Source organism: Acipenser ruthenus, chromosome 28 (assembly GCF_902713425.1).
Source record: "Acipenser ruthenus chromosome 28, fAciRut3.2 maternal haplotype, whole genome shotgun sequence".
In the NCBI taxonomy this organism is placed as follows: domain Eukaryota; kingdom Metazoa; phylum Chordata; class Actinopteri; order Acipenseriformes; family Acipenseridae; genus Acipenser; species Acipenser ruthenus.
This window is the reverse complement of record NC_081216.1, coordinates 23,391,289-23,406,784: the sequence shown is the minus strand read 5'-3', so window position 1 is coordinate 23,406,784 and position 15,496 is coordinate 23,391,289. Positions and strand designations below refer to the sequence as shown.

General features: G+C 36.3%; 1 protein-coding gene across 9 annotated transcripts in view; it reads right to left on the bottom strand.

Moving 5' to 3' along the window:
* Positions 1–860: 860 nt before the first annotated feature.
* Positions 861–15,496, bottom strand: part of LOC117434686 (CUGBP Elav-like family member 1) — a 45,684-nt gene continuing 31,048 nt past the window's right edge. For 4 of the 9 annotated variants that reach the window (XM_059003373.1, XM_034057294.3, XM_034057293.3 and 1 more), the window contains 10 exons: positions 14,685–14,846; positions 14,343–14,422; positions 11,809–11,970; positions 11,028–11,103; positions 9,362–9,532; positions 8,833–8,943; positions 8,050–8,235; positions 7,752–7,895; positions 7,104–7,272; positions 861–3,846 (listed from right to left, as the gene is read on the bottom strand). In XM_059003373.1, the coding sequence (XP_058859356.1) occupies positions 7,145–7,272; positions 7,752–7,895; positions 8,050–8,235; positions 8,833–8,943; positions 9,362–9,532; positions 11,028–11,103; positions 11,809–11,970; positions 14,343–14,422; positions 14,685–14,846 (1,220 nt within the window). In that variant the 3' untranslated portion in view covers positions 861–3,846; positions 7,104–7,144. The remainder of the gene's footprint in view (positions 3,847–7,103; positions 7,273–7,751; positions 7,896–8,049; positions 8,236–8,832; positions 8,944–9,361; positions 9,533–11,027; positions 11,104–11,808; positions 11,971–14,342; positions 14,423–14,684; positions 14,847–15,496) is intronic. The other 5 variants (XM_059003370.1, XM_059003371.1, XM_059003372.1 and 2 more) reach the window with 5 other exon arrangements.

Genomic DNA, 15,496 nt, shown 5'->3' with positions numbered 1-15,496 from the left:
CGCTCTGAGTAAACTGGGCTTGAAAGAACCACTTTCACTTGTAGTGCCGAGAGGTAAAAAGGTTAATATAGAAAAGTAACGCATCAAGAATAAGAACGTTGAATATCAACCCAAAGCCAATTACATCCAATGTCTGGCACGTTGGGACAAACCATTCAATAAAGTATGAGACAATAGCGAGCGTAGGCTGCCATCTGCCATCTATGCCAATTAATTGTGATGGTGCACCAAGTCCCTGGGAGTACTGATATGAAACTAACAGAGAGCAAGGCAAGAGATCTGGAGAAAAACTGCTTTTGTTATATATTAAAAAAAAAAAAAATTAAAAAAATGGTTAAAAGGCGTGCTCAGTTTCTGTGCCTGTTTTATACAAGGCTACTTCGTTATAATGCAACCTTTTATAATGCAGAACCAGTAGCTACTTTAGGTTGTATTATGTTTGGCTGTGAATGTGTCACTATAGTAGCTTTGTGTGTGGTACTGTACTTTTCAGCAACTGTCTTCTACGCAGCTGTCCTCAAAAGTATTATTTTTAGGTTGCAACTTGATCTCTAAGAGAGGATGAGGATTATAAAAAAAACAAAACACACCTTCTGATATACATTTCACTCAATCTGTGGAATATTTGGGCACCTGTGTTCTAATCTCTGTTAATGTACAGCAAGTCAACATGGCACAGATTGTTTTTTTTTCTACGTCTGAATATACAGGAGCCTCTGTGAAACAAATGAACATGATGATGTGCATTGACAAAACCAGAACACAAGCCGACTTTCTCTCATGTATTTTTTTACTGTGTTTTAATGTTCTTAGAAACTTGTCTGTGGGGGTAGAAAGAAGGATCACAGACACAAAGCACGTGAATCTTCTCAAACAGTTTAATTGTAAATAAACAATAGGTACCACACTTGGCATACAAAAGGACTGCTTGTTGCATGTGCAATTAAAACAGTTTAGTACCCCAGTCTAGACAAAGGTAGGAAAATCATTAAACAAATACTTGCTGTTCCAAACTTGTAACATTTGTTTTATTTTTATTCAGCTACACAAAAAAGTATTTTTTTAGCCGTTTTAATAAATCATATGTTTCTAAATTTTACATCAAAACCACACAATGACTTTCAAAAAAGAAAAGCTTTTTTTTTGTTGTTGCCAGAAGTAATGAAGACTTCAGATTAATTACTTTTAATTATTTTTTAATCTTACTGCAGTACAGACTGATAAGTTTGGTCATAGTGACAAATTCTACAAGGTTTTTATTTTTTTTATTTCAATTTCACATTGTGAAATTGCTTTTTTCTAGTAGAAAAAGGCAAAAACTGTACAAAACCTAGTGTTAAATACAATCACTTTGTACCAATAAAAAAAAAAATCCCACAGGTTTCTTTCAAAAGATTACATTTTAATTCACACAAAAAAAACAAAAAAAAACCACACACACAAATAAAACGCAGCTGGAAAAAAAATGGAGTCAGTCACTTAAGAATCTCAAATCAATGAAACAACCACAGTTTAACATATGATGAAACATTTTGGCATTTTAGTTTTGAACATTTCCACAGGATTAGGGAGATGCTTCTGAAACTGAAATCTGCAAACACAAATGCTTGGCAACACTGTTTAAATCGGACCCAGAAAACGAACTCCTGGTGGGCATGTGTTCACTTAACGCTAATTCAGAATGTAGTTTCCTGCGCGATCATCAAGTTATCAATAGCAAAGGGGACCTTTTCTGGCTCCGCATGAATGTATCAGTGGTGAAAAATAAAAATAAAACCAATCTGGTGAAGAGTGTATTTAGACTATTGCACTAGCACTAAAAACATATTTTAGACCCAAACGCTTTTAATATGATTAAAAATGAGACATTTTTAGACCTTTCACATAAAGCAGGGCCATTAACCTGCAGTTGTATCTCTATTATGTTTTTCAGTCCACAGCTCCCCAATACACAGAACAACAATACAATGCTTTACAAGGCATGTCCTGGAGAAATCTTGGTTTTCAGAATATGTGTCTAAATGAAAAGGAAATGTGCAGCTATGCTGAAGAACGCCATGGAAAGATACCTGAAAAATCTTAGAACGCTGATGTTCTCTGGGACACTTCTAAGAAAGCTTAATTTGGTAGATAATTCAGGACAGTAAGATTACAACAATGCAATATTTATTATAAAAAAGAAACAAAAATGTGCACATGCAGACAAACAATTCTTCGCAATGTCCCCCCCAAAATGAAAGGTTTTTGTGTTTTCCTCCAATTATCTGTCAAAATACTTTAAAGCAAGATTTCATTTGTAGTTTATTTCTGTAGAACTGTGCTTTTGTTGGAAATTGCCTATCCGTTCTTTCTCATCTTTCAAAAAGAGCAGAGATACTTCAGATTAAGTGGTCTAGTTTTGGATAAACTGCATTTGTTTTCTGATCATTAAAATCAGGGCTTCTGCAGACGTATTTCACTGAAAACAACATACAAATAAAAAAGGTAGGAGAGGGAACAATCTTAAAATGAACATTAAATTTCACAGAAAGCCTTTAATTACATTATGCAGTGCCACCCAATTCTGTAACTTAATTTATTTTATGAGAATGTTGAAGTATAATCGATACTTCAGTGCGTAAATTTCTCTCAATTCTCTGTAGAAATGTTGTTAAACCTTATAGAATTTGTGCACACGGACACAAAGCACTTTTATACTCCTAGATCCTGTCGCACACAGTGTGAGTAATTATATATTATATATATATATATATATATATATATATATATATATATATATATATATAATGAAGAAGCATCATAATCTAAACACAGTGGTAATGAGTAAGATGGCAATAAGCTATAAGATTTGCCACACCAACACTTAAATAACCCATTAAACCAAAACTTATTGGGGTTTTTCTGGGGGGGGTTTTGCGCTGTTTAACCATAGAGAAAGGTAGGTAAAAGATGTACAGAAAAGATGTGACCAACAGCAACATGCAAAAATTTTGGCACTATGATTTCTTTAAACAAAATTAAATCACATTTTGCTGAGGATTTCAGTGCAGTTACGAAAAACATGCATGCAAGATATATATATTAAACTAATTATTGTGACAAAGATCTACTTTATTTTTTTGCTTGTTTTAGAATATTTTCACTACAGACAAATGCTGATAACCCCACAAGGTAAAGAAATAATTAGCAGAAAAAATGACACACTAAAGAAAGACAATCCAAGTATTTATAATTCTAATAATATTAATAATAAATGACAGCACTCTTAATAGAGAACTCCCAAAAAAGACGTCATGCTAACTAACCTAGCACAAAATTACAAATTCATCCTTGGTTTCAGCAAAATGTGACCATCATCCCTAAAAAGGTTTAGAACTAACAAGAAAGAAGAACACACACACACACAGTAGCTTCTACAAACTGATTGGCTGCTTGAGGACAAATACAAATACTACATGTGACATGCTAGGAAGACTGCTATTTAAAAAAAAAAAAAAAAAAAAAAGAAGAAACAAAAAACAAAATTAAAATAAAAAAAATTAGAAGTAGGTTTTTTTGTTGCAAAATCTAGTGGTTATTTTAGGAAGTTCTAGAAAAATAGACTCTTTGTAACAATACTCAAAGATAACTTCAAATATATTTTTTTTGTTTAGCAGTCTTTCTAGCATAACTGATTGGCAGCACAAACTGAAATGAAAAAAACTTTAATAAACGTCAAAAGTTAACACAAGGTCAAAGGTGAGAGGTCAAGCATCAGAGAAGCTCAGAAGACAAGGGCTGGACGATGAACTTTTGACGTCACATCGACATGCTAGGCAAACGATGCACAAACGGGTACGAAGATATCTAGAATAAAAACAAAACAAAAAAGGGAGAACAACCTAGTTAAAGCAACAACTAAAAAAAGGAAAGGAAAAAAGAAAATCAGAAATGATCATCTTTGCATGGGTTTCTTAATTTTTAATATAAAACACTCTAAACATTGAACAATTAATGCAACGTATGGGAGAGAAGAAAGGAGGGGAGGGAACTGAGCACATGCAAACAGTAACAGATGGGACTGGAACACATACAACACTGAGACGTTACAACAACGGCCCACTTGTAGAGCGGAAACTGTGACCTAGCCTTTCTAGGGAGGTTATTAGAAGTACATCTGAGACAGTTGGAAGGAAGGAAGGTTTAGCAGATATTACAGCCTGTAGTCGTCATATCACTGAAGGTAAAGGATGTGTCAATAATGCCTACAGCTGTTCTGAAGTCAATTGAGAAGCAAAATAGAAAATAACCCTTTGATGCTCATCTAGCAAAAGAGCCTTACTTATATTTATTTTCTTATTAATAAAAATGGCAAGAAACCTTTAGCTACTGTTAAATCTCAATATAGTATTCACACAACTCATTTATTTCCATATTTAAAACTTATACACCTTGTATCACAGACCCTGAATTGTGCCAATCTTGGTCTACCTTACCCAATAGGGGCTCATAAAACCAGCCTGCCAGTGTCTGTTTCAATTATCTAAAGAATGGCAGGTCAAGCCTAATACACTTCCTGCACATCAAAAAGGTTGGTGCAGTTCTACAAGGCATCAGGGTGCTTTACTTAATACCTACAGTAGCCAAATATCCACAAGAGAAAAACCCAGACCCCTTGCATGTCACCATACGAAGCACTGGGCTGTTTTTAGAGGTATGCTTTGTCTGGTTTAGTTCATTCAGAAGGAAAACATAAAAGGCAGAGTGCTTTAATGAAAGACGAGCTTTCACAGTAGCAACAGGAACAAAAATTAAATGGTTAACCTGTTTGAAAAGCTTTACATGGAAGAAGGGAAATAAAAATACTTATTATTATGAATAATAATAATAATAATAATAATAATAATAATAATAATAATAATAATAAATGAAAACCTGGCATTTAGTTACAAAAGTTCTCAAGTCATAGCTCTAATTAAGACTAGATTAGCCCCTTTCACACTGTAAACAAATCTGTTAGACAACTAAACATTTGGCACATGTTTGTGTTAATTATGTTTTCATGAAAGATTCACAATAATTCACATTAAGGCCTCCAGTCAACACCTTAGAATCTTTACATTATGTAGAATATATACGAATGTGACTGGTCACATTGTTACAATAATCTTGAGTTTATTACCATTTATGTTTTGAGCATTGTTAACTGAATATACCTTACAAAGTTACTGTTCAATTTGATGTTTCATCAATAATCAAATCAATAATATTTAAAACTGCCACATAGAACTAAATAGGAGGTAACCAGGACTGCCATACGCCATTCAGGTAATGCGTGGGCTACCTGCATTTGAAATCTCTCAGTTCCTATCAGAGAAAGATGTCTGCTAGCAGCTCTTAATAGATTGAGACGACCCTGGGAGGATTAAGGCTACCATAGTGTACAATCTGGTAGTACTGTTGAATCACTGACAGTCTCTGATTGTCAGACATCCCATTAATTTGATTCCTTTCATGCTGCATGGGTTCACAGAGCGGTGCTATAAACACGCAGACAGCTGTTCAGAGAAGACAGCGGCTGCGAATTCCATTCAAGATTATAGCGCAAACCAGGACGAGATATTTAGCAGCGCTGGTAAAAAAAAATCCTTCAGAAAAATGGCAGAAAGGTGACACATAGCACGGTGTATGTCAACCTTACACAACATTCAGTGATAAGGGTTACATAAGTCAGTAGTTTAAAACCTCATATTTGAATATATTAAACCACCTTAAGAGATTTCTACAAGATAGTGCTTGTTTCTTTTTCAGTTTAATAATTTAGGCAATAAATAGACTCCAACCACAGAGGAGCAGTATAAAACCTCTATAAAAATAGAAAAACCATTAGTTTTGTAATATACATTATCTAGACACCTTTTGATTTTTGCATGTATATAAAAATCTCATTGATTATGACCCTGGAAGCCTCAATATCTTTTTTTTGTTCTTTTAAAAGTCCCCAATTTGAAAAATACTGTAATAAATAAACACACACTTGGAAATCTACGGTATCTGAAAGCCAACACATCTAGGGTTAAACTGTCATTCTAAATGATGAAACCCTTTGTCAAACGCATTCATTGTGTACCTACTTTAAACAAAACACCACAAGATATTTCAGAGTTTGAGTAAGGTGTGCCATCAAAACCTTTATAAATTTTGTGGAGGAAAGAGGTAGTATAAACATTTACTGAGGGCATTGGGAATTACTATAAAACTGCAGCACACATGGACTGTGTGCCTCGTTAATAAACCAACTCGTTAGACTAAAATCATCAATGTGCTGAGCGGTCAATTTGCAAGAGACTGTATTAAGCCATTTTTGATACACTTGTATTTCTGTACTCTTTGTAACTCCGTTTACCATTGACATTCAAGTGCTTCTATCCAAACAACTGGAAACTCAAACAGATGTAGCTTAACTCTTTCAGCCCCAAGTAACTATACAGAAAGATGAACCTAGGATAATCAAATAGATTTCAGGGTCTTGTACTGAAAATGCAATACAAAAACAGGCTTGGATATACACACTGGTATATTAGATTAGTTTGTTGTTTTGCATGTAGTTATCTTTCTCAGACCTGTATACAAGTCTGCAGTGATAAAGAGTTAAAGCTGATTTTTTTTTTCTTTGTTGCAGTAACAATTTAATTCAGTATTGGGACTGCTTTCTATTTATTGTGCCTTCAGCAAAAAAAACAAACAGAAGTGCTTTGATTTCAGTAGAGGTTTCATTGGATTTGACTGCCTCAAATTAATGGGATCACAGCAGTAAGCATGTATGGCTACTGGCTTTCTTTTTTGTGCAAACATTTCTATGAATGTATCTGTTACATAGCAAAACCTCATTTTTTATGAAACGGCACCTTAACTCAAATACAGCTTTCTTCAAAATAAAAGTTTAAAAACCACAACAGAAAAAACTAAAAATCTGTACCCATAATTTTCAGCAGAACACAAAATCTTCAATATCACATTTTGTTTAGTTAATACAGAGGATTAAATAATAGCCCCAGTAGGTGGTTCCGATAATATGCAAGGGGGGGTTGCCTATTTGTTTTGTTTTTCCACTCTCAACTTACCAGAAAACATTTTTTAACTCAAGTCCATTTGAGAGAAAAGCTCAGTATGGCTTGCTGTCGTTTTTGGATCGCTTGAGCTGAACTTTCAGTCGCTTCATGCCAATCTGGAAACCGTTCATGGACTGAATGGCTGCCTGAGATGAGACTGGATTGTCATAACTTACAAAACCTGTACGGAAAATTCAGACTGGTTACATTATATTATTACCATGCTTTTACATACATACATGCATGCATGCATGTCCTGGCAACATACATATACTAACAATATGCAATATGTCCCCATTGCCTTCTGACAGCTTATGTAATAATTCACTATAATATTTTATTTTACTTGTATGTGAGGTTAATATTAGGTTCACCACCACATGAATAACTCTTTGTACACATGACAAAGCCAGGCGATACAACAATTGTCATTTTTGTGAAATATACACTGCAGTCAATGGATCCACCAATGTGGGAAAGGAAATGGAAAATGTTTCAATAAATAACAGCCCCAGTGGCTGCTGCAGAAATGCAGTCATTTGTATAGTAAAGTAAAAGGTTCTTTTTTCCCACTGAACGTTAACTTAGATGAATAACGTGACAGTTTTTGATATTGAAAAATACTGTTCATATAAACAAAACATATATCCATTAACCTACCGAAACACTTGCTGAGGTTGGTCTGCTTGTCAATGAAAACCTTGGCCGAGATGACATTCCCGAATGGCATGAACATTTGGAGCAGATCCTGATCCCCAAACTCCTGGGGAAGATGGTAAATGAAGAGATTCGCTCCTTCGGGACCTTAGAAAACAAAAACACATTCAAAACTTAATAGAAAATAATAAGAAACAATGAAGTCTCGCGTGGGTTTATGTTTCTGCATCTCTTTAAGCAGGCACGTCACACAAACATTTAAGCGTATGGACCATGCTCCTACAAAGAGCTTTAATCTTGCCTTCTTTCTGGCTCCCCGCAGCCCCGAGGCTCTGTTGTGTTAGCAGACTCTGGTTATAAAGTGTAGGTAATGCAGCTGCAGCGTACTGCTGGATTCCCGAACATGCCTGAGTCAATGCTTCCATCGTACTGCCTGTGCCGTTCGAAAGACTTCCACTCCCTAATCCTCCGTTTAAAGCAGCCATTCCTTAAAAATGAAAACAATAAATAAACAGGGGCATGGCAACACAGGACAGAGACTTTTGATCCAAGGTGTCTTTAGAAAAGCTCTGTCTGACATGAGCTCAAAAGATATTTGAGGAAGGGACCAGACAAACACAACCACTGCAGGCACAATCGAATTTATAATAAAACGCGAAAATGATCAGATTATAGCCAAACGCAATTCAAAGCGTGAAGGTAGTTATCGTGTCGTATGACGAACGGATGGACAGACAGACGGATGGACATGATCAGCGCATAAGGGTCCCCAATTATAGTGGGTGAAAAACACAACATAAAAACATCAGCTAAGCTAGAGTCTGATTTAACAATGCCAGATGTATTTATTTAATAGAAACATAGAACTGCCAGGGATTGTCAGGAATGGAAGAGCTGCAAGTATACCTAGAAAGCTTATCCAAGGAGTCTCCCTGGTTCAATACTGTGGTATGTATGGACTTTCACAGTGCAGGACATCTCTATTTTATATTGTCCTCCCCTGCTGAGGTGTGTGTGAAGTCAGTAACAGCAGAGCTGCACAGTTCAAGAGGACTTGTCCAAGCTCTGCACCCTTGTTGTTTACCTGCTAAAGACCCAACGTTTAGTCCTGCAGTTGCACCTGCAAGGGACTGCAGAGCTCCAAGAGAAGCCATAGGATTTAGTGAAGAGTTGCCACTTGAGTTGGAGGAGGAACCTGCAAAAAAGAGACACAAAAAGGGAGTTACTAGGGTCCCCAAACAAAAGCATACAAATGTGTGTCAGAAATCTTGGGAGTCACTTAAATCATTATATTTAACAAAGTGGGTTACAATGACCATCCTAACCTATATATACACACTTACATCTTTTTACATGTTTTTTTTTTATTTATATATAAAATAACCAGCACCGGACAGCTCTAAAAGGCATTGAAGGATGCATTTAATGTAACATCATGTCATTATAATTACCATCTATGTTTCCTTAAGCTTAAACACTCATTGTAAAAATGTAAAGATTGTGTTGGAGGTGTTGTTTCATATTCATATATATATATATATATATATATATTCATATATATATATATATATATATATATATATATATAATAATAAAAAAAAGAGATTACAAACCCTTGTATGTGTCCCAGGTAGAATGTGCCTGCTGTCCCGCGCCTGCACTGGTGAGGAGACCGAGGGGACTGCTGGAGTTGGTAAGAGAATTTGTGCCAGACATGCTATTCTGAGAGGCACCGGCAGCAGCCGCCAATGCAGCCAGGTTCTGTAACTGCACTGCATTTAGCCCTGCAACACAAAGACCAAGATACTATTATCTTGGGGCAGCAGTGTGGAGTAGTGGTTAGGGCTCTGGACTCTTGACCGGAGGGTCGTGGGTTCAATCCCTGGTTGGGGACACTGCTGCTGTACCCTTGAGCAAGGTGCTTAATCTAGATTGCTCTAGTAATAACCCACCTGTATAAATGGGTAATTGTATGTAAAAAATAAATAAATAATGCAATATCTGTATAATGAGAAATAATGTATAATGTGCTATCTTGTAACAATTGTAAGTCGCCCTGGATAAGGGCGTCTGCTAAGAAATAAATAATAATAATAAATAATAATAATAATTATTCCCACCCCTCACAAAACATGCCAATTCATAAGCAAAGGAAATCAATCCATCTTTGCATGGCTTTTGGAGAACATGCTACCAGTTAAATGTGACTAATGCAAAATAATAACAATAAATTCTATATATATATATATATATATATATATATATATATATATATATATATATATATATAAAAAATCAATCCAAGACAACGAATGGTTCTTAAAGAGACCTGTGAGAATGGGCTTGTTTAACACATCGATATATCATAGCGTCTTTCTCCATTAGCAGAGAAGAAAATTAACTTTAAGTCGATGAGGCCAGTGTGCCCAGGTGGTCTACCAAGTCACTCACAGAAATAAAAATATGTTAATAAATATGTATATGTATTTATCTATGCACTGTTTGATTTCTCTTGATGAAGGGCGTCCCACAGCAGCAGCACAGTGGAGTCACAAACAGCTTCTAAGCACAAACATCTGGCTAATACATGCATTAACAAGAATAATATCTGTGGATGTTCAGCTCACACATTATCAAATTATTCTGAAAACTTCAAATCAACAGAGGGACCTAATGCACTCTCTAACTTTATTACTGTTGGGTAATGTTCTGGAGAAAAATGAGCAGCCTCTGTAATTCACAAGCTGAAAAGGATGATGATAAACCAGGGAACCAACACACTGAAAACAAAGCATGGCATTTATTTTTTGTAATAAATGCTTGCGTTTAACAGAAAGAATAGTTTTACAGGGGTGCTCTTCAGACAGCTATATTGTACATATTATAGTTAACTGCATATCTGTGATGGGAATTATTTTAAAGCATTTCTGTCACTTGAGTAGAAATTGAACATTAGCCTTTTTAGGTAGACAAAGTAATGATGAATAACGTAATTCTGCTAGCTTGGAATTAACACAGATCTTTCCTACAATAAACCAATGCCTATTGAAAAAAAAAAAAAACAATGCCTAACTTATTACATCCTGTTCACACTTGAGCAAGTCAAAGACTTTGTCTTACTAGAGCAGATCACTAGGATTTTCACATTGTTTTTAAAAGACTGCCGATCAGCTAAAACGAGTTTACTTGTGCACCACATGTGCTGTACTGCACAGAAGTTATTTGGTTCATCTTAAGAAAGGCACAGTATCGTTCTGGTCTGTCCGAATCATGACTTACCCGTCATGGGGTGAAGGTTGCTAAGTGCATTCATATTCCCCGTCGAGGCGGTCTGTTGAAGAAGCTGCAAATAAAGCTAGACATTACACCAAAACAGAAAACAGAGAGGGTCAGGTCTGCGTCCACGCTGGTGAATACTGGAGAAAGAGAGAAACTTCAGAAGGGAGAAAGAGAAGAGAAGAGAAGAGAGAGAAGAAAGAAAGAAAGAAAGAAAGAAAGAAAGAAAGAAAGAAAGAAAAAGGATTCACAGCACACCATGGAGCAGCACTAAGATCATTTGGACCAGATGAGCCATGTTTGGGTTCATTTTGTAATCAGGTTTTTTTTTATTGTTGTTTGACAGAACTGTCTGCAGTCATCCAACATAGCTGAATGGCCCAAGTGAACAACAATGTATCAGTCAAACACGCCATAGCAAACCAAAAGCAACAAGATATTTAGTAGCAAACTGACCATTTCACTTCTCGATTGATTCTGCACTTGGCACTAAGCCAACCAAATAATCAGATATACAATATTGAAAAAATACCTTGCATTGTTGTAACAATTAGTTTAAATCAACTACGCACCTTGAAAAACTTTACCTACAGCAAATTACCAACTTATGGGAATACAGTAAATAAATATTGGTACTACCAGGAAACCCATGGGAAAAAAAAGTGTTGCTGTCAAAAAGCATTCAACTAGGTTCTAAATCAAACAAAACTGGGTTTTACCCTTTTCCTCATCCAGATTAAAAAATAAATATCACACAAAAAAGCAGCAAACAGCCCACACTTACTGCCAAGTACTGGGGCCCGAGTGTGTTCAGCCCTGTAAGATTCCCCCACATGGAGGCAGCATTGAGCTGCTGCATCTGCTGTTGTAGCTGCTGTGCAATCCGTTTCTGCTCTTTATCTTTCTGCGTATCTGCAAACTTCACGACAATCGGAGAGGAGCAGCCCTGGAAGAAGAGAAGATAGCGGCACATGAATGCATGGACATTCATCCATAAAGAATAGTGAGGCTTGCAGCCAAATGCACAATTTCATTTCTCACTACTGGACAGAATCCTATTTCATGTTCATGGGTGCATATAGGTCATTAGGAGTACAAAAATCAACTTTTTTTTTTTTAAATGAACCATTTCACTGTAGCGGAGGTTCTCGCATGATTTGTTTTCCTGTAACAAAAGGGTACCTGAATCTTTCTATTACCATTACTAATTACTAGGGCTGTGTTCAAAGGTTCGTTCGCTAGCCAGGAATTCGAAGGTTCGTTAGGCAGCACACACACACTGTCAGATTTTTTTTCCCCCTCTGTTAACAGAAACCGTTTGACAATGTGCGAATACTATAAATATAAAATTGTATAATACCTATTACTTAAACAAAAGTTATTGTATTAAAATCCACTACCAGATTGATATATGTAGCAGCTCTTTATCAATGACACTGTCACCGTGAATTGGAGCAGGGTATAAAACACTGGAGGAGTACCTATAGTGGCAGTACTGCTTCAATAAAATATGTACTGAATACCTAGCGTACAAGACGTAAGAGAAGCGTTATGGTAGAAAAAGTATGAAACATAAAATATTCGCTAACACAAATCATTTTTATTTCGAAAACTGAGCAATAAGTAGGCTAAAGCACCGCCCCTTTAAAAAATAAACAAACCACAGTTGAAAGGTCACAGCACAGGCAGACGGTGTCCAATAAACGGGTTCCATAAAGATAGAAAACAGAAAAAGACAAAAAACAGAGAAACCTCTCGTTTATCTACAGTTTGCAAAAAGATGCTCACCCAGTCAATGTTACATTTTCAACAGACTAGGGTGGTACTAAGGGAATAAATGTCATAAAGATACATCGGGGTACCCTACATTGCAAAAAAAAAAAAAAAAAAAGTTTCCAAGTAATAAAGTGTAAGTATTAATTATGTTATAAAGGTTGTAAGCCTACTTTTGGGGTTCAAAAATAAATTAGCAAGAACTTTATATGAAGATCCCAACAAGGGGTAACATCCGATCTGTGTTTGGAAAGTGAAACTGTTCAACAGCTGATATAATCGCAATTTACTGGAAACTGGAAAACATTTAACACTTTTTCTTTTTTATTTTGAAAAGTTAGCAATAACAAGACATGTTACAAGAAATGTTATATAATTTATTCAGCCGATAATCATGATTATTACAGCCAATAATAGACAACAGAAAATTGCACTATTGTCCAACACTACTGTATATGTAAGAGTATTGCAAGTAGCATCAATTAGGTGTACATAAACGTGGAATTCTATTTATTTAAATGATAAAAACATGACTACTGTTCTATGTAACATTTATTAAACTATATGTTAATGTTTTATACAGATTAAAACATTAATAAGATAATAGGATTTTCAACCAAATATACACTAGTAGCTATGGTGACGTCACCAGTAAGTTATGCAAATTACTACCATCAAAAGTCAAAAAAGAAATGTGTTCCAAGCCTTTGAAGGTCAAAATGTACCCTTCGTTACTGCCCTACTCATTACACTACAAAAACAGACACATGGAAACTATCTGACACATCATGCAAAGCGTTTTAATGGACTCAGCTGCACACAATGCCTTTTAGTGGTAGGAAGGCTTATAAAAAGTGCTGTACGCCACCAAGACAAACACCATCAGTCTTGTCATCTCCCAAGTCTTTCCTTTCTCATTAAAACGTCTGTCTTACCAGTCTGTAAACTGACTAAACCGGGAGGCTATGTTAAAAATGTATTTTTAGAACACACTGCCTGCCTCCCTCTCAAACACAAACGGAGCAGCCTGGCTCTTTGTGGAACCCCGTGACCCCTTATTGCTGAAAGCACAGCTGGAATCACCAGCAGCTCTGCTACGATCAATAGACTCCTCAGTGCTGGGATCCTGACTAGCAGCGAAATGTACTGTTGAACTTGGTGCATCATTATGTGAGCTCCGTTTCCAACACGACCAGCTGTGCTGGGAAAGTTAACTTCCCATCTCCGGTCTTCCGAGGTTTGGACTACCGACCCAGCTATTGCTATAATGAGTTACTGATGTAAATGCCATGTGAAGTGTTTCACTTGCCAGGAAGAAAATCTGCCATTTAGCTTGAGATAAAAAATGTAAAAAAAAAATAAATAAATAAAAAAACACCCATACTACAGAAAAAGTCACTTTTCCTTTGCTCATTTAGTGAGCAGGCAAGAGCGATAAAAATAGAAGTGGTCTCTCGATTCCAGCTAGCGATGAATATTGCAGCAGACTCGAGGAATCGGGTGCACGTTTTGGGTGTGAACGTTGTCAAACAAAGCCGTACATACCTCCATAGTTTGCGACTGGTGCATTGCTTTGATAGCCGACTGTGCCATCTGTCTTGCCGTGAAAGTAACAAAAGCACAACCTATTTGTTGGGGGTGAAGAAAAGAAAATTATAAAATGACACTGAAATGTTGAATGCTTACCTGCTACAGCAGGAACACATCTGTGTCCCTCCCAGTCCTTCTGCATTGTTAGTAAACAAGTTTCATTTGGGGTCCCTCAGCACTTGCAGGACAGATTTGTTTTAATTTGAAGAGGGGACACCAAAATACGTAAAAGTGTGATGACATTTTTTTTTTTATCCCAGCTCTATTATATATATATTGTTAACATGGTTTACTCACCTCGACTCAAACCATCCGGTCCGCGTAATATTCGACTTTCCTCAATCTGTCCGTACGGCGAAAACATGAGCCTGATATCGTTTTCATTACACTGCTTCGAAACCATTCCTATGAACAGCTTTCTGTCTTCTATAGCTGGAACAGAACAATTGTAGGATAATTCTATTAGCCCAGCCAATTTACTGGCTGCTAAATGATCCAAGTTTTGAAAATGTATTCCTAAGTCCTGGTAAAAAAATTAAAAATAAACACAGATTCCTGGCAGGCTGCCAAAGGCTTTTTAGTTAGAAGAAAACATCAGTCACACACACACAGAGACAAAAAAAAGAAAACAAAAGGCTTGTGTTGTTTGAAGGACATTGAAATTGATTATTTCCAATTCACTGACGGGACACACCAAATGTGCAAATCCATTAAAGCCAATTTTGAATATTTCACTTTGAAAGAGATAGAACCGCTGAATGTCAGTCTCTAACCTGATCTGGCAGAAACTATAAAAGCAATGCAGCTATTCTGATTCAAATATCATTTGGAGGGCCTGTGGCAGCACTACAAGGAGCTGAAGACATTTACTTTAATGAGAGTTCCCGGCAGTTACTAGTAAGACCAAAGTTAATGCAGACACCTGAACAGGTTGTAAATAGTGTAAACATAAGGTACTTAAAACATATGTACCTTAAAAAAGTAGGGTGATGTAAACAACGCTACTTTTGTAACAGGCCCCATGATCTTTCCCCCAGTGCTAAAAGATACCACCTTTAAAAGGACCGGGATCGTGTTAACACGATCATACTGAAGTGGGCTTCTAGGAC